At 50.4% G+C, this 21056-nt stretch overlaps 1 protein-coding gene across 2 annotated transcripts in view; it reads right to left on the bottom strand.

The window, feature by feature from the left end:
• Positions 1-8366: 8366 nt before the first annotated feature.
• SNAP47 (synaptosome associated protein 47) overlaps positions 8367-21056 on the bottom strand; it is a 128558-nt gene continuing 115868 nt past the window's right edge. For both annotated transcript variants that reach the window (XM_073677163.1, XM_073677164.1), the window contains one exon: positions 8367-8673. In XM_073677163.1, the coding sequence (XP_073533264.1) occupies positions 8527-8673 (147 nt within the window). In that variant the 3' untranslated portion in view covers positions 8367-8526. The remainder of the gene's footprint in view (positions 8674-21056) is intronic.

The following is a 21056-nucleotide window of genomic DNA, read 5'->3' as shown; positions in this document are numbered from 1 at the left end:
TGTTGACAGTCTCTAAACTAGTATAGAACATCAGATTGGTATACAAGCTGTTCGTAATTTTCTCATTAATCTTACCATGTTCTCGAGTGATCAGGTGCAATTTTGCACCGATCTTCTAAAATTGATATTGACAAAAAAAAAATTTTCTTTTTGGAGGATCAGTTTTTTTCCAGAAAAGAGGTACCGCCATGGGATCGAATGTCGCACCCCCATATGCCAACATCTTTATGGATTACGTTGAAACTACTTTGATTTACGGACATACCCTGTATCAGAAATACACCATTCAATGAAAGAGATACATAGATGACATTTTTATGATCTCGTCAGGTAGTGAGGAAGACCTTCTTCTTCCAGGATATCAATAAGGCCCTGCCGGGCATATCTTTTACTATTCATTATAATCACCATAGTATTCAGTTTTTAGATACTATGGTTACTCTTAATCCCACAGGAACCCAGGATACTGATTTATGTATCAAACCTACCGACAAAAATAGCATTTTACATTATTCCAGTTGTCACCCAGCACATATTAAAAAGGCACTTCCCATCTCCCAACACCATAGTGTCGAAAGAATTGTATACAATGATTGTACTCGTGCTATTCGACACATCAAAATGAATCAGAAATTTCGTAATCGGGGTTATCCTGAGAAGTTCTTACAAACAACTTTCCCTACAACAAGAGTGAGGGATAAGCAACAGAGAGTTGCATTCGTCACTACCTACCATCCATTTAGTAGACGTATCAGTGTCCTCACACATTGGCCCTTACTACAAAAATCGTATCCAGATGTGCAAGAATTTAAGTATTCACCCTTACTTTGTAGCAAGTGCCCCAGGAACATTCGTAACCATCTTGTTAGAGCAGATATAGGTTCTAATAAACCTAGTCTAACTCAACGGACCCTGGCACCCACACGGAATGGTACTTTTCCATGTCTTGGTTGCTTACAATGTTCTAACATCAGCAAAGGCGATTCCTTTAGCCATCCCCGATCGGGCAAACAGTATTTTATCAAAGGCCATTTCACTTGTGAATCATCTTTTGTCGTCTATGTCATTAAGTGCCCGTGCGGTCTCGGATATGTTGGTGAGACCAGCCAACATACCCAAGACTGAATTTCACAGCATAAGTTGACTATAAGGTGCGGACGCACCTTACTACCAATCCCGGCCCACTTTATCTCCAGAGGGCATTCAGTTACACAACTCAAATACCAAATCATAGATTATGTCCCACTAGCCAGGAGAGGAGGAAACCGAGTTAAGAGATTAAAAGAACGTGAATCATATTGGATCCACACCCTCAAAACGCTAACACCTTTGGGTCTTCATAGAGAATATGATATTCACCACTAATAGCTGTGGCTCCCATTGGCCTCTTATGTGTTTTACGACTCATGGTCCATTTACATTATTTTGTATATTACATCTTTATGTCCATAACCGATTACATATTTGTTTTTGTCGCTAATTGGTTTCCTTGTGTTTTTACATTTTATTTTTCTATATATTTTTTGCAGACTACCCAGTAGCCCATCTCCAGGTATATATGTCTCCTGATTCCATTTCTCTTTTCTCTTTAAAAAGTCTAAATAAAAATACTTATTCAGCATTTCTGATTGAGTGAAGGAGTTTTTCTACCAATTTTTAATATAGCTTTTACTCCACAGCACCTATTTACACGGTTGAGCATCCAATTTCCTTTACGACCAGCCCAGGAGCAACAGTGCCGATAACTGCTTCAGTGGAACCGGGACCTGTTTTCGGAGTTGCCAGGATGTACGCAGGATGTGGAGTATGAAATCCTGACAGAACCGCATGTATGGGTAAACCTCAAGCCTATATGATTCCCGAAGCATGCCGCAAGGTAATGTCAAAGGAGGTAAGGAGAATGTTGAGCCTGGGTGTCATCGAGGAATTAAAAAGTGGCTGGTCCTGCCCCACTGTCCTAGAGCCAAAGCCTGATGGAGAGTGGCGCTTTTGCAATGATTACAGGAAGCTAAATGAGGTTTCCAAGTTCGACATGTATCCGATGCCCCATGTGGATGAACTCATTGAGAGGCTAGGTCTAGCCAGATACATCACCAACCTGGACCTAACGAAAGGGTACTGGCAAATTCTCCTATCTCCTCGTGCCAAGGAGAAGACGGCCTTCTCTACACCTGATGGGTGCTTTCAATATACCAGGAGGCTGTTTGGTCTGCAGGGAGCCCCAGCTACCTTCCAGAGGGCCATGGACCGGATCCTAGTCTCTCACAAAAAGTACGCCGCAGCTTATCTGAACGACATAGTGATCTTCAGCCCAAATTGGGGAAGTCACCTGCAGAAGGTCCAGGCGGTACTGGAGGTGCTGAGGGTTTACGATGAACTCAAAGAAGTGCACCATAGGAAAAGAAGAGGCAAAATACTTGGACTACATCAGTGGAAGGGGCAGAATAAAGCCGCAAGTGAAAAAGATGGAGGTAATATAAAATTGGCTGCAACCGGTATCGAAAAAACAGATTTGGGCGTTTCTGGGAATTGTGGAATATTATCCGCGATTTATCCCAAATTTCACCATGATAGTCGCAACCCTAACCAACCTTCTTAAAGGCACGAAGACATCAATGGCCAAATGGTCTTCTGAAGCAGAGATGGCGTTCCAAAAGTTGAACCTCGCCTTGTGGTTGCACCGGACTTCAGTAAGGAGTTCGCAGTGCAGACGGACGATTCAGAGGTCGGGTTAGGAGCCGTGTTGTCCCAAGAAGTAAACGGAGAGGAACATCCCATCTTGTACTTGAGCAGAAAACTCTCTGTGAGAAAAATTACGCCACTGTGGAAAAACTGCTTGGCCATCAAGTGGGCAATTGACACCCTGAAGTACTACCTATTGGGCCGAAATTTCAGGCTAGTGTCAGATCATGCGCTCCTGAGATGGATGAGGGAAAGGGGAAAGATGCCCGGGTGACTAGGTGGTTTCTAGCCCTCCAGGACTTTTGTTTTCATGTGGAGCACAGACCCGGGAAGCTACACGGTAATGCTGATCCACGATAGGGCCAAGAACTGTGATGCCAAGAGATGAGTGAATCTGTAGTAAGAAGGAATGATCCACTTTGTCAAAAGCAGAGAACAGAAGGAGGACAAAGTGGCGTCGCTTGCATTTGGTGGTTGGTAGATTATTGGTGACTTTAGGCAGGGCAGTTTCAGTGGAGTGATGTGGTCATAAGCCCTATTGTAAGCCGTCAAAGAGGGAGCAGGAGGAGAGATGGGAGGACAGTTTAAGATGGAAGTGTTGTTCCAGTAGTTTTGAGGCATAGGGGAGAAGTGATATGGGGCGATAGCTGGACACAGAGGATGGGTCAACGGAGGGCTTTTTGAGAATGGGTGTGATGGAGGCATGTTTCAAGCATGAGGGGAAAACACCAGTTGCTAATGATAGGTTGAAGAGATGGGTTAGGGTTGGGATGAAGACTGTAGTGAGGTTTGAGATGAGGTGGGACAGCATCGGATCGAGTGCACAGGTGGTGGAAAGATGTGATCTTGAGAGTAGAGAAGAAAGTTGATCTTCTTTAATGGGGAGAAGCTGGTTTTGCAGGAGGAGGGCTGAATAGTTATGAGGGGCTGTAGGCCAAAGCTTTCTCTGATATTATCAATCTTCTGCTTGAAGAATGAGGCAAGGGAGAAGGTGCTGGGGGACTGAGGAGAGAATTGACAGTGTTGAATAGTTGTTTAGGGTTGTGAGACAAGGAGAATATGAGAGATGAGAAGTATGTTTGTTTTGCTGCAGTGAGTGCGGACTTGAAAGGTACTGTGTGACTGGCGCTGATAATGTAGGTACTGTATGACTGGCGCTGTTATTGTAAGTACTGTGTGACTGGTGTTGTTACTGTAGGTACTGTGTGACTGGCACTGTTATTGTAAGTACAGTGTGACTGGCGCTGTTGTTGTAGGTACTGTGACTGCGCTGTTGCTGTAGGTACTGTGACTGGCGCTGTTGTTGTAGGTACTGTGTGGTTGGGGCTGTTACTGTAGGTACCGTGTGACTGGTGCTGCTGTTGTATGTACCGTGTGACTGGTGCTGTTATTGTAGGTACTGTGTGGCTGCTGCTGTTACTGTAGGTACTCTTTGACTGGCTGTCATGGGTGTGTCAGGGTTGACAGACAGTCATGCGGTGTCTGTCTCTAGAAGGTCGCTGCGTTTGGCCTTACAAACATCTCCCTGCTCCTTTTATTATACCTTTTCTCTTTAGGACCCTGCGGTGATCCACACCTTGCTTGGGGATTATACATTTCCCTTTAGGACCCTGAGTTATCCTCACCTTAATGCTGTTAATCAGCACTTTTTTTTGTGTCCTTAAATACACTCAGATCCTCAGAGTTTGCTGGTGATAGCGTGTTATACCTATTGAGGCTTGGGATTCTAGTAGTCGGCTAGAATTACCTTGGAGTTCCTTTGTGGATTGTTGCCGTGCTTTCTCTGTCATCTTGGAGCTAAATCTATTCCCCTGTTGATTTCCCCTGTGTGTTCTTTAGTTGTTAGTGGGGCTGATTTGGAGCTCACCCCTCCCACCCCCTGCTGGGGCTAGGTGTTCTGCTCGACGATGGGTGCAGAACCTATTTGGAGTCGATAGGGGAGTTAGAGTTTGTTGATAGTTCTGTTTAGGCGTCTCCACTCTCCCCTTCCCTAGTTTTAGGGATCCCTTCCCTTTTCCCATCGTTATACGCTGGATTTTCCCCATTCCTAGCGTTACACTGGTATTGCTATTGCAGGTATTGTGTGACTGGCGCTGTTATTGTATGTACCGTGTGACTGGCGCTGTTATTGTAGGTATCGTGTGACTGGTGCTGTTATTGTAGGTACCGTGTGACTGGCGCTGTTATTGTAGGTACCGTGTGACTGGCGCTGTTATTGTAGGTACCGTGTGACTGGTGCTGTTATTGTAGGTATCGTGTGACTGGCGCTGTTATTGTAGGTATCGTGTGACTGGTGCTGTTATTGTAGGTACCGTGTGACTGGCGCTGTTATTGTAGGTATCGTGTGACTGGCGCTGTTATTGTAGGTACCGTGTGACTGGTGCTGTTATTGTAGGTATCGTGTGACTGGTGCTGTTGTTGTAGATACCGTGTGACTGGTGCTGTTATTGTAGGTACCATGTGACTGGCGCTGTTATTGTAGGTACCGTGTGACTAGCGCTGTTATTGTAGGTACCGTGTGACTGGCGCTGTTATTGTAGGTATCGTGTGACTGGCGCTGTTATTGTAGGTATTGTGTGACTGGCGCTGTTATTGTAGGTACCGTGTGACTGGCGCTGTTATTGTAGGTACCGTGTGACTGGCGCTGTTATTGTAGGTACCGTGTGACTGGCGCTGTTATTGTAGGTATCGTGTGACTGGCGCTGTGTTTTGGGTACTGTATGACTACTACTGTTATTTTGGGTATCGTGTGACTGGCGCTGTCATTGTAGGTATCGTGTGACTGGCGCTGTTATTGTAGGTATCGTGTGACTGGCGCTGTTATTGTAGGTACCGTGTGACTGGCGCTGTTATTGTAGGTACCGTGTGACTGGCGCTGTTATTGTAGGTACCGTGTGACTGGCGCTGTGTTTTGGGTACTGTATGACTATTACTGTTATTTTGGGTATCGTGTGACTGGCGCTGTTATTGTAGGTATCGTGTGACTGGCGCTGTTATTGTAGGTATCGTGTGACTGGCGCTGTTATTGTAGGTATCGTGTGACTGGCGCTGTTATTGTAGGTACCGTGTGACTGGCGCTGTTATTGTAGGTACCGTGTGACTGGTGCTGTGTTTTGGGTACTGTATGACTACTACTGTTATTTTGGGTATCGTGTGACTGGCGCTGTTATTGTAGGTACCGTGTGACTGGCGCTGTTATTGTAGGTACCGTGTGACTGGCGCTGTTATTGTAGGTACCGTGTGACTGGCGCTGTTATTGTAGGTACCGTGTGACTGGTGCTGTGTTTTGGGTACTGTATGACTACTACTGTTATTTTGGGTATCGTGTGACTGGCGCTGTTATTGTAGGTACCGTGTGACTGGCGCTGTTATTGTAGGTACCGTGTGACTGGCGCTGTTATTGTAGGTACCGTGTGACTGGCGCTGTGTTTTGGGTACTGTATGACTACTACTGTTATTTTGGGTATCGTGTGACTGGCGCTGTCATTGTAGGTATCGTGTGACTGGCGCTGTTATTGTAGGTATCGTGTGACTGGCGCTGTTATTGTAGGTATCGTGTGACTGGCGCTGTTATTGTAGGTACCGTGTGACTGGCGCTGTTATTGTAGGTACCGTGTGACTGGTGCTGTGTTTTGGGTACTGTATGACTACTACTGTTATTTTGGGTATCGTGTGACTGGCGCTGTTATTGTAGGTACCGTGTGACTGGCGCTGTGTTTTGGGTACTGTATGACTACTACTGTTATTTTGGGTGTCGTGTGACTGGCGCTGTTATTGTAGGTATTGTGTGACTGGCGCTGTTATTGTAGGTATCGTGTGACTGGCGCTGTTATTGTAGGTACCGTGTGACTGGCGCTGTTATTGTGGGTACCGTGTGACTGGCGCTGTTACTGTAGGTACCGTGTGACTGGCGCTGTTATTGTAGGTACCGTGTGACTGGCGCTGTTATTGTAGGTACCGTGTGACTGGCGCTGTTATTGTAGGTATCGTGTGACTGGCGCTGTGTTTTGGGTACTGTATGACTACTACTGTTATTTTGGGTATAGTGACTGGTGCTGTTATTGTAGGTACCGTGTGACTGGCGCTGTTATTGTAGGTACCGTGTGACTGGCGCTGTTATTGTGGGTACCGTGTGACTGGCGCTGTTATTGTAGGTACCGTGTGACTGGCGCTGTTATTGTAGGTACCGTGTGACTGGCGCTGTTATTGTAGGTATCGTGTGACTGGCGCTGTGTTTTGGGTACTGTATGACTACTACTGTTATTTTGGGTATAGTGACTGGTGCTGTTATTGTAGGTACCGTGTGACTGGCGCTGTTATTGTAGGTACCGTGTGACTGGCGCTGTTATTGTGGGTACCGTGTGACTGGCGCTGTTATTGTAGGTACCGTGTGACTGGCGCTGTTATTGTAGGTACCATGTGACTGGCGCTGTTATTGTAGGTACCGTGTGACTGGCGCTGTGTTTTGGGTACTGTATGACTACTACTGTTATTTTGGGTATAGTGACTGGCACTGTTCATAAGGGTACATTGGAGGATGTTTTTGGAGGTTTAAATCCCATCTCAAAATTGCAGTGCACGGATCAGAAGCCCATTCATAGATGATCTCAGGACACTTTACTGCTGGCAGACATAGGAATCATGGCAGAACTCTTTTCTTCTCTGTAGAATAATTGTTCCTGACAGTCTGACGGGGGCTTCATAAGAGAAAATAATGTTACCCCCTCCCCAAACCCCAATCTCCGTACTTCCTGTCAGTCTGTCCTTGATGTCTTTCTTGGAGAGAGATGGCTTCCTCGCTGACCTTCTTGACACCAGGCAGCTTTGATAAGCATAAGCCCTCACCTCGCTGTGCATTGTCACCTGCCCGATGCCATTCCTGAGCAAGATCTGAACAGGTGCTGAACAAATCCAGTAGCTAAATCTTCTTTAGGAGACATCCTGGATCTTCTTGGGCGCCCTGAAACCTTCACAGAAATTAAACCTCTCAGAAATTCTTGATGATTTGATAAATGGTTAATTTAGTGTTAATCATACAAGCAGCAATGTCCTCGCTTGTAAAGCCCTTTTGATGACATAATGTGTTTCCTTGCAGGTAATCATGGTTAATAAAAGACAATGATTTCAAGCATAAACGCACCCCTATCGAGTAAAGCCTCCAATGAAATTTTATAAATCAATCAGCATGACAGTGACGGCAGTTGGTGGCGGCAGTGGCTGGCAGCGACGGCGGTTGGTGGCGGCAGCGGCTGGCAGCGACGGCGGTGGCAGTGGCTGGCAGCGACGTGAGATTGGTGGCGGCAGCGGCTGGCAGCGACGGATGTTGGTGGCGGCAGCGGCTGGCAGCAACTGCGGTTGGTGGCGGCAGCGGCTGGCATCGACGACGGTTGGTGGCGGCAGCGGCTGGCAGCGACTGCGGTTGGTGGCGGCAGCAGCTGGCAGCGACGGCGGTTGGTGGCGGTAGCGGCTGGCAGCGACGGCGGTTGGTGGCAGCAGCGACGCCGGTTGGTGGCGGCAGCGACGGCGGTTGGTGGCAGCAGTAGTTGCTGGCGGCAGCGATTGGCAGTGACGGCAGTTGGTGGCGGCAGCGGTTGGCAGTGACGGCACTTGGTGGCGGCAGCGGTTGGCAGTGACGGCACTTGGTGGTGGCAGCGGTTGGCAGTGGCAGTAGGTTCTGGTGACAGTTCTGGCTTTTATAATTTTGGGGACTTTATTTCCATTTTTGTTATTACATGCCATTAATGATCATTACAATGAGATAATTAAACATTCGGGATTCCTGGTTGTCTCCTTCTGGCCCGCAGAAAAGGCAGAGCTAGCACAGTGGCCCCTGGCGGCCATGTTTCACATCAGGTTCCGCATCCGGCGCGTCTGTTTGTCGATGTTAATGATTGCTCTGTCAGTGGAGCTTGTGATGTCGACCAGAGCTTCGTCCTGACGCTCCAGCTCGTCCTCTGCCTCCAGCGCCATGCTCTTCAGCTTCATCAGGATCTGCGGAAATAAGAGACCATTACCAGAGACCCATCCCACAGCACACACCGGGGGAGAGTATAAGAGATAATCACCTGGAGTACCGGACCTCATCACACACCGGGGAGGATATAAGAGATAATCACTGGAGGACCAGACCACAGCACACACCGGGGGAGAGTATAAGAGATAATCACCTGGAGTACCGGACCTCATCACACACCGGGGAGGATATAAGAGATAATCACTGGAGGACCAGACCACAGCACACACCGGGGAGGATATAAGAGATAATCACTGGAGGACCAGACCACAGCACACACCGGGGGAGAGTATAAGAGATAATCACTGGAGGACCAGACCACAGCACACACCGGGGAGGATATAAGAGATAATCACTGGAGGACCAGACCACAGCACACACCGGGGGAGAGTATAAGAGATAATCACTGGAGGACCAGACCACAGCACACACCGGGGAGGATATAAGAGATAATCACTGGAGGACCAGACAACAGCACACACCGGAGGGGGATATAAGAGATAATCACTGGAGGACCAGACCACAGCACACACCGGGGGAGAGTATAAGAGAAAATCAACTGGAGTACCGGACCTCATCACACACCGGGGAGGATATAAGAGATAATCACTGGAGGACCAGACCACAGCACACACCGGAGGGGGATATAAGAGATAATCACTGGAGGACCAGACCACAGCACACACCGGGGAGGATATAAGAGATAATCACTGGAGGACCAGACCACAGCACACACCGGGGGAGAGTATAAGAGATAATCACCTGGAGTACCGGACCTCATCACACACCGGGGAGGATATAAGAGATAATCACTGGAGGACCAGACCACAGCACACACCGGAGGGGGATATAAGAGATAATCACTGGAGGACCAGACCACAGCACACACCGGGGAGGATATAAGAGATAATCACTGGAGGACCAGACCACAGCACACACCGGGGGAGAGTATAAGAGATAATCACCTGGAGTACCGGACCTCATCACACACCGGGGAGGATATACGAGATAATCACTGGAGGACCAGACCACAGCACACACCGGGGAGGATATAAGAGATAATCACTGGAGGACCAGACCACAGCACACACCGGGGGGGATATAAGAGATAATCACTGGAGGACCAGACCACAGAACACACCGGGGGGGATATAACAGATAATCACCTGGAGTACCGGACCTGATCACACTGGGGGTGGGGCATATAACAGATAATCACCTGGAGTACCGGACCTCATCACACTGGGGGTGGGGCATATAACAGATAATCACTAGAGGACCGGACCACAGCACACATCGGAGGGGGATATAACAGATAATCACTAGAGGACCGGACCACAGCACACACCGGGGGAGAGTATAAGAGATAATCACCTGGAGTACCGGACCTCATCACACACCGGGGAGGATATAGGAGATAATCACTGGAGGACCAGACCACAGCACACATCGGAGGGGGATATAAGAGATAATCACTGGAGGACCAGACCACAGCACACACCGGGGGGGATATAAGAGATAATCACTGGAGGACCAGACCACAGCACACATCGGAGGGGGATATAAGAGATAATCACTGGAGGACCAGACCACAGCACACACCGGGGGGGATATAAGAGATAATCACCTGGAGGACCAGACCACAGCACACACCGGGGGGGATATAAGAGATAATCACCTAGAGGACCGGACGACAGCACACATCGGAGCGGGAGTATAAGAGATAATCACTGGAGGACCAGACCACAGCACACATCGGAGGGGGATATAAGAGATAATCACTGGAGGACCAGACCACAGCACACACCGGGGAGGATATAAGAGATAATCACTGGAGGACCAGACCACAGCACACACCGGGGGGGATATAAGAGATAATCACTGGAGGACCAGACCACAGCACACATCGGAGGGGATATAAGAGATAATCACCTGGAGGACCAGACCACAGCACACACCGGGGGGGATATAAGAGATAATCACCTGGAGGACCAGACCACAGCACACACCGGGGGGGATATAAGAGATAATCACCTGGAGGACCGGACCACAGCACACATCGGAGGGGGAGTATAAGAGATAATCACCTGGAGGACCGGACCACAGCACACACTGGGGGGGGATATAAGAGATAATCACAGGACGACCAGACCACAGCACACACCGGGGGGGATATAAGAGATAATCACTGGAGGACCAGACCACAGCACACACCGGGGGGGATATAAGAGATAATCACCTGGAGTACCGGACCTCATCACACACCGGGGAGGATATAAGAGATAATCACTGGAGAACCAGACCACAGCACACATCGGAGGGGGATATAAGAGATAATCACTGGAGGACCAGACCACAGCACACGCCGGGGAGGATATAAGAGATAATCACTGGAGGACCAGACCACAGCACACACCGGGGAGGATATAAGAGATAATCACTGGAGGACCAGACCACAGCACACACCGGGGGGGATATAAGAGATAATCACCTAGAGGACCGGACCACAGCACACATCGGAGGGGGAGTATAAGAGATAATCACTGGAGGACCAGACCACAGCACACACCGGGGAGGATATAAGAGATAATCACTGGAGGACCAGACCACAGCACACATCGGAGGGGGATATAAGAGATAATCACTGGAGGACCAGACCACAGCACACACCGGGGGGGATATAAGAGATAATCACTGGAGGACCAGACCACAGCACACATCGGAGGGGGATATAAGAGATAATCACCTGGAGGACCAGACCACAGCACACACCGGGGGAGAGTATAAGAGATAATCACCTGGAGTACCGGACCTCATCACACACCGGGGAGGATATAAGAGATAATCACTGGAGGACCAGACCACAGCACACACCGGAGGGGGATATAAGAGATAATCACTGGAGGACCAGACCACAGCACACACCGGGGAGGATATAAGAGATAATCACTGGAGGACCAGACCACAGCACACACCGGGGGAGAGTATAAGAGATAATCACCTGGAGTACCGGACCTCATCACACACCGGGGAGGATATAAGAGATAATCACTGGAGGACCAGACCACAGCACACACCGGAGGGGGATATAAGAGATAATCACTGGAGGACCAGACCACAGCACACACCGGGGAGGATATAAGAGATAATCACTGGAGGACCAGACCACAGCACACACCGGGGGAGAGTATAAGAGATAATCACCTGGAGTACCGGACCTCATCACACACCGGGGAGGATATAAGAGATAATCACTGGAGGACCAGACCACAGCACACACCGGGGAGGATATAAGAGATAATCACTGGAGGACCAGACCACAGCACACACCGGGGGGGATATAAGAGGTAATCACTGGAGGACCAGACCACAGCACACACCAGGGGGGATATAACAGATAATCACCTGGAGTACAGGACCTCATCACACTGGGGGTGGGGCATATAACAGATAATCACTAGAGGAACGGACCACAGCACACATCGGAGGGGGATATAACAGATAATCACTAGAGGACCGGACCACAGCACACATCGGAGGGGGATATAACAGATAATCACTAGAGGACTGGACCACAGCACACATCGGAGGGGGATATAAGAGATAATCACTGGAGGACCAGACCACAGCACACACCGGGGAGGATATAAGAGATAATCACTGGAGGACCAGACCACAGCACACACCGGGGGAGAGTGTAAGAGATAATCACCTGGAGTACCGGACCTCATCACACACCGGGGAGGATATAAGAGATAATCACTGGAGGACCAGACCACAGCACACATCGGAGGGGGATATAAGAGATAATCACTGGAGGACCAGACCACAGCACATACCGGGGAGGATATAAGAGATAATCACTGGAGGACCAGACCACAGCACACACCGGGGGGGATATAAGAGATAATCACTGGAGGACCAGACCACAGCACACATCGGAGGGGGATATAAGAGATAATCACCTGGAGGACCAGACCACAGCACACACCGGGGGGGATATAAGAGATAATCACCTGGAGGACCAGACCACAGCACACACCGGGGGGGATATAAGAGATAATCACCTGGAGGACCGGACCACAGCACACATCGGAGGGGGAGTATAAGAGATAATCACCTGGAGGATCGGACCACAGCACACACTGGTGGGGGATATAAGAGATAATCACTGGACGACCAGACCACAGCACACACCGGGGGGGATATAAGAGATAATCACTGGAGGACCAGACCACAGCACACACCGGGGGGGATATAAGAGATAATCACCTGGAGTACCGGACCTCATCACACACCGGGGAGGATATAAGAGATAATCACTGGAGAACCAGACCACAGCACACATCGGAGGGGGATATAAGAGATAATCACTGGAGGACCAGACCACAGCACACGCCGGGGAGGATATAAGAGATAATCACTGGAGGACCAGACCACAGCACACACCGGGGAGGATATAAGAGATAATCACTGGAGGACCAGACCACAGCACACACCGGGGGGGATATAAGAGATAATCACTGGAGGACCAGACCACAGCACACATCGGAGGGGGATATAAGAGATAATCACCTGGAAGACCAGACCACAGCACACACCGGGGGGGATATAAGAGATAATCACCTGGAGGACCAGACCACAGCACACACCGGGGGGGATATAAGAGATAATCATCTAGAGGACCGGACCACAGCACACATCGGAGGGGGAGTATAAGAGATAATCACTGGAGGACCAGACCACAGCACACATCGGAGGGGGATATAAGAGATAATCACTGGAGGACCAGACCACAGCACACACCGGGGAGGATATAAGAGATAATCACTGGAGGACCAGACCACAGCACACATCGGAGGGGGATATAAGAGATAATCACTGGAGGACCAGACCACAGCACACACCGGGGGGGATATAAGAGATAATCACTGGAGGACCAGACCACAGCACACATCTGAGGGGGATATAAGAGATAATCACCTGGAGGACCAGACCACAGCACACACCGGGGGGGATATAAGAGATAATCACCTGGAGGACCAGACCACAGCACACACCGGGGGGGATATAAGAGATAATCACCTGGAGGACCGGACCACAGCACACATCGGAGGGGGAGTATAAGAGATAATCACCTGGAGGACCGGACCACAGCACACACTGGGGGGGATATAAGAGATAATCACTGGACGACCAGACCACAGCACACACCGGGGGGGATATAAGAGATAATCACTGGAGGACCAGACCACAGCACACACCGGGGGGGATATAACAGATAATCACCTGGAGTACCGGACCTGATCACACTGGGGGTGGGGCATATAACAGATAATCACCTGGAGTACCGGACCTCATCACACTGGGGGTGGGGCATATAACAGATAATCACTAGAGGACCGGACCACAGCACACATCGGAGGGGGATATAACAGATAATCACTAGAGGACCAGACCACAGCACACACCGGGGGGGAAGGGGGGATATAACAGATAATCACCTGGAGTACGGAACCTCATCAAACTGGGGGTGGGGCATATAACAGATAATCACTGGAGGACCGGACCACAGCACACACCGGGGGGGGGGGGGGATATAAGAGCTAATCACCTGGAGTACCGGACCTCATCACACATCGGAGGGGGATATAACAGATAATCACTAGAGGACTGGACCACAGCACACACCGGGGGGGGGATATAACAGATGATCACTGGAGGACTGGACCACAGCACACACTGGGGGGGGGGGGGTATATAAGAGATAATCACTGGAGGACCAGACCACAGCACACACCGGAGAGGATATAACAGATAATCACTGGAGGACAAGACCACAGCACACACCGGGGGGGATATAACAGATAATCACCTGGAGTACCGGACCTCATCACACTGAGGGTGGGGCATATAACAGATAATCACTAGAGGACCGCACCACAGCACACATCGGAGGGGGATATAACAGATAATCACTAGAGGACCGGACCACAGCACACACCGGGGGGGGGGGAGATATAAGAGATAATCACCTGGAGTACGGGACCTCATCAAACTGGGGGTGGGGCATATAACAGATAATCACTAGAGGACGGGACCACAGCACACACCGGGGGGGGAGGGGTGAAGGATATAAGAGATAATCCCCTGGAGTACCGGACCTCATCACACATCGGAGGGGGATATAACAGATAATCACTAGAGGACTGGACCACAGCACACACCGGGGGAAGGATATAACACATGATCACTGGAGGACTGGACCACAGCACACACCGGGGGAGATATAAGAGATAATCACTGGAGGACTGGACCACAGCACACACCGGGGGGGGATATAAGAGGTAATCACTGGAGGACCAGACCACAGCACACATCGGAAGGGGGAAATAATAGATAATCACTGGAGGACCAGACCACAGCACACATCGGAAGGGGATATAAGAGATAATCACTGGAGGACCAGACCACAGCACACACTGGGGAGGGGGGGGGGTATATAACAGATAATCACTGGAGGACCAGACCACAGCACACATCGGAAGGGGGAAATAATAGATAATCACTAGAGGACTGGACCACAGCACACATCGGAGGGGGATATAAGAGATAATCACTGGAGGACCAGACCACAGCACACACCGGGGAGGATATAAGAGATAATCACTGGAGGACCAGACCACAGCACACACCGGGGGAGAGTATAAGAGATAATCACCTGGAGTACCGGACCTCATCACACACCGGGGAGGATATAAGAGATAATCACTGGAGGACCAGACCACAGCACACACCGGAGGGGGATATAAGAGATAATCACTGGAGGACCAGACCACAGCACACACCGGGGAGGATATAAGAGATAATCACTGGAGGACCAGACCACAGCACACACCAGGGGAGAGTATAAGAGATAATCACCTGGAGTACCGGACCTCATCACACACCGGGGAGGATATAAGAGATAATCACTGGAGGACCAGACCACAGCACACACCGGAGGGGGATATAAGAGATAATCACTGGAGGACCAGACCACAGCACACACCGGGGAGGATATAAGAGATAATCACTGGAGGACCAGACCACAGCACACACCGGGGGAGAGTATAAGAGATAATCACCTGGAATACCGGACCTCATCACACACCGGGGAGGATATAAGAGATAATCACTGGAGGACCAGACCACAGCACACACCGGGGAGGATATAAGAGATAATCACTGGAGGACCAGACCACAGCACACACCGGGGGGGATATAAGAGATAATCACTGGAGGACCAGACCACAGCACACACCGGGGGGGATATAACAGATAATCAACTGGAGTACCGGACCTGATCACACTGGGGGTGGGGCATATAACAGATAATCACCTGGAGTACCGGACCTCATCACACTGGGGGTGGGGCATATAACAGATAATCACTAGAGGACCGGACCACAGCACACATCGGAGGGGGATATAACAGATAATCACTAGAGGACCGGACCACAGCACACACCGGGGGAGAGTATAAGAGATAATCACCTGGAGTACCGGACCTCATCACACACCGGGGAGGATATAGGAGATAATCACTGGAGGACCAGACCACAGCACACATCGGAGGGGGATATAAGAGATAATCACTGGAGGACCAGACCACAGCACACACCGGGGAGGATATAAGAGATAATCACTGGAGGACCAGACCACAGCACACACCGGGGGGGATATAAGAGATAATCACTGGAGGACCAGACCACAGCACACATCGGAGGGGGATATAAGAGATAATCACCTGGAGGACCAGACCACAGCACACACCGGGGGGGATATAAGAGATAATCACCTGGAGGACCAGAACACAGCACACACCGGGGGGGATATAAGAGATAATCACTGGAGGACCAGACCACAGCACACATCGGAGGGGGATATAAGAGATAATCACCTGGAGGACCAGACCACAGCACACACCGGGGGGGATATAAGAGATAATCACCTGGAGGACCAGACCACAGCACACACCGGGGGGGATATAAGAGATAATCACCTAGAGGACCGGACGACAGCACACATCGGAGCGGGAGTATAAGAGATAATCACTGGAGGACCAGACCACAGCACACATCGGAGGGGGATATAAGAGATAATCACTGGAGGACCAGACCACAGCACACACCGGGGAGGATATAAGAGATAATCACTGGAGGACCAGACCACAGCACACACCGGGGGGGATATAAGAGATAATCACTGGAGGACCAGACCACAGCACACATCGGAGGGGGATATAAGAGATAATCACCTGGAGGACCAGACCACAGCACACACCGGGGGGGATATAAGAGATAATCACCTGGAGGACCAGACCACAGCACAAACCGGGGGGGATATAAGAGATAATCACCTGGAGGACCGGACCACAGCACACATCGGAGGGGGAGTATAAGAGATAATCACCTGGAGGACCGGACCACAGCACACACTGGGGGGGGATATAAGAGATAATCACAGGACGACCAGACGACAGCACACACCGGGGGGATATAAGAGATAATCACTGGAGGACCAGACCACAGCACACACCGGGGGGAATATAAGAGATAATCACCTGGAGTACCGGACCTCATCACACACCGGGGAGGATATAAGAGATAATCACTGGAGAACCAGACCACAGCACACATCGGAGGGGGATATAAGAGATAATCACTGGAGGACCAGACCACAGCACACGCCGGGGAGGATAAAAGAGATAATCACTGGAGGACCAGACCACAGCACACACCGGGGAGGATATAAGAGATAATCACTGGAGGACCAGACCACAGCACACACCGTGGGGGATATAAGAGATAATCACTGGAGGACCAGACCACAGCACACATCGGAGGGGGATATAAGAGATAATCACCTGGAGGACCAGACCACAGCACACACCGGGGGGGATATAAGAGATAATCACCTGGAGGACCAGACCACAGCACACACCGGGGGAGAGTATAAGAGATAATCACCTGGAGTACCGGACCTCATCACACACCGGGGAGGATATAAGAGATAATCACTGGAGGACCAGACCACAGCACACACCGGGGGGGATATAAGAGATAATCACTGGAGGACCAGACCACAGCACACATCGGAGGGGGATATAAGAGATAATCACTGGAGGACCAGACCACAGCACACATCGGAGGGGGATATAAGAGATAATCACCTGGAGGACCAGACCACAGCACACACCGGGGGGGATATAAGAGATAATCACCTGGAGGACCAGACCACAGCACACACCGGGGAGGATATAAGAGATAATCACTGGAGGACCAGACCACAGCACACACCGGGGGGGATATAAGAGATAATCACTGGAGGACCAGACCACAGCACACATCGGAGGGGGATATAAGAGATAATCACCTGGAGGACCAGACCACAGCACACACCGGGGGGGATATAAGAGATAATCACCTGGAGGACCAGACCACAGCACACACCGGGGGGGATATAAGAGATAATCACCTGGAGGACCGGACCACAGCACACATCGGAGGGGGAGTATAAGAGATAATCACCTGGAGGACCGGACCACAGCACACACTGGGGGGGGATATAAGAGATAATCACAGGACGACCAGACCACAGCACACACCGGGGGGATATAAGAGATAATCACTGGAGGACCAGACCACAGCACACACCGGGGGGGATATAAGAGATAATCACCTGGAGTACCGGACCTCATCACACACCGGGGAGGATATAAGAGATAATCACTGGAGAACCAGACCACAGCACACATCGGAGGGGGATATAAGAGATAATCACTGGAGGACCAGACCACAGCACACGCCGGGGAGGATATAAGAGATAATCACTGGAGGACCAGACCACAGCACACACCGGGGAGGATATAAGAGATAATCACTGGAGGACCAGACCACAGCACACACCGGGGGGGATATAAGAGATAATCACTGGAGGACCAGACCACAGCACACATCGGAGGGGGATATAAGAGATAATCACCTGGAGGACCAGACCACAGCACACACCGGGGGGGATATAAGAGATAATCACCTGGAGGACCAGACCACAGCACACACCGGGGGGGATATAAGAGATAATCACCTAGAGGACCGGACCACAGCACACATCGGAGGGGGAGTATAAGAGATAATCACTGGAGGACCAGACCACAGCACACATCGGAAGGGGATATAAGAGATAATCACTGGAGGACCAGACCACAGCACACACCGGGGAGGATATAAGAGATAATCACTGGAGGACCAGACCACAGCACACATCGGAGGGGGATATAAGAGATAATCACTGGAGGACCAGACCACAGCACACACCGGGGGGGATATAAGAGATAATCACTGGAGGACCAGACCACAGCACACACCGGGGGGGATATAAGAGATAATCACTGGAGGACCAGACCACAGCACACATCGGAGGGGGATATAAGAGATAATCACCTGGAGGACCAGACCACAGCACACACCGGGGGGGATATAAGAGATAATCACCTGGAGGACCAGACCACAGCACACACCGGGGGAGAGTATAAGAGATAATCACCTGGAGTACCGGACCTCATCACACATCGGAGAGGGATATAACAGATAATCACTAGAGGACTGGACCACAGCACACACCGGGGGAAGGATATAACACATGATCACTGGAGGACTGGACCACAGCACACACCGGTGTGGATATGAGAGATAATCACTAGAGGACTGGACCACAGCACACACCGGGGGGGGGGGAAATATATGAGATAATCACTGGAGGACCAAACCACAGCACACACCGGGGAGGATATAAGACATAATCACTAGAGGACCGGACCACAGCACACACCGGTGAGGATATAAGAGATAATCACTAGAGGACCGGACCACAGCACACACCGGGGGGAGGGGTATATAAGAGATAATCACTGGAGGACCAGACCACAGCACACACCGGGTAGGATATAAGACATAATCACTAGAGGACCGGACCACAGCACACACCGGGGGGGGGGGGGTATATAAGAGATAATCACTGGAGGACTGGACCACAGCACACACCGGGGAGGATATAAGACATAATCACTAGAGGACCGGACCACAGCACACACCGGGGAGGATATAAGAGATAATCACTGGAGGACTGGACCACAGCACACGCCGGGGAGGATATAACAGATAATCACTGGAGGACCAGGCCACAGCACACACCGGGGAGGATATAAGAGATAATCACTGGAGGACTGGACCACAGCACACACCGGGGAGGGGGGGGGGGGTATATAAGAGATAATCACTGGAGGACTGGACCACAGCACACACCGGGGAGGGGGGGGGGTATATAAGAGATAATCACTGGAGGACTGGACCACAGCACACACCGGGGAGGATATAGGAGATAATCACTAGAGGACCGGACCACAGCACACACCGGGGGGGGATATAAGAGATAATCACTGGAGGACCAGACAACAGCACACATCGGAGGGGGATATAAGAGATAATCACTGGAGGACTGGACCACAGCACACACCGGGGAGGGGGGGGGTATATAAGAGATAATCACTGGAGGACTGGACCACAGCACACACCGGGGAGGGGGGGGGGGTATATAAGAGATAATCACTGGAGGACTGGACCACAGCACACACCGGGGAGGATATAAGACATAATCACTAGAGGACCGGACCACAGCACACACCGGGGGGGATATAAGAGATAATCACTGGAGGACTGGACCACAGCACACATCGGAGGGGGATATAAGAGATAATCACTGGACGACTGGACCACAGCACACACCGGGGAGGATATAAGTGATAATCACTGGAGGACCAGACCACAGCACACACCGGGGAGGATGTAACAGATAATCACTGGAGGACCAGACCACAGCAGCACACACCGGGGAGGATATAAGAGATAATCACTAGAGGACCGGACCACAGCACACACCGGGGGGGATATAAGAGATAATCACTGGAGGACTGGACCACAGCACACATCGGAGGGGGATATAAGAGATAATCACTGGACGACTGGACCACAGCACACACCGGGGAGGATATAAGTGATAATCACTGGAGGACCAGACCACAGCACACACCGGGGAGGATGTAAGAGATAATCACTGGAGGACCAGACCACAGCACACACCGGGGGGGAGATATAAGAGATAATCACTGGAGGACTGGACCACAGCACACACCGGGGGGGGATATAAGAGGTAATCACTGGAGGACCAGACCACAGCACACATCGGAAGGGGGAAATAATAGATAATCACTGGAGGACCAGACTACAGCACACATCGGAAGGGGAGGGGGTATATAACAGAT

The sequence above is a fragment of the Phyllobates terribilis genome, unplaced genomic scaffold (genome assembly GCF_046119375.1).
Source record: "Phyllobates terribilis strain yellow unplaced genomic scaffold, ASM4611937v1 Scaffold_4__5_contigs__length_816908805, whole genome shotgun sequence".
NCBI classification, from domain to species: Eukaryota; Metazoa; Chordata; class Amphibia; order Anura; family Dendrobatidae; genus Phyllobates; species Phyllobates terribilis.
The sequence above is the reverse complement of the archived record's forward strand: the minus strand, read 5'-3'. Positions and strand labels throughout refer to the sequence as shown.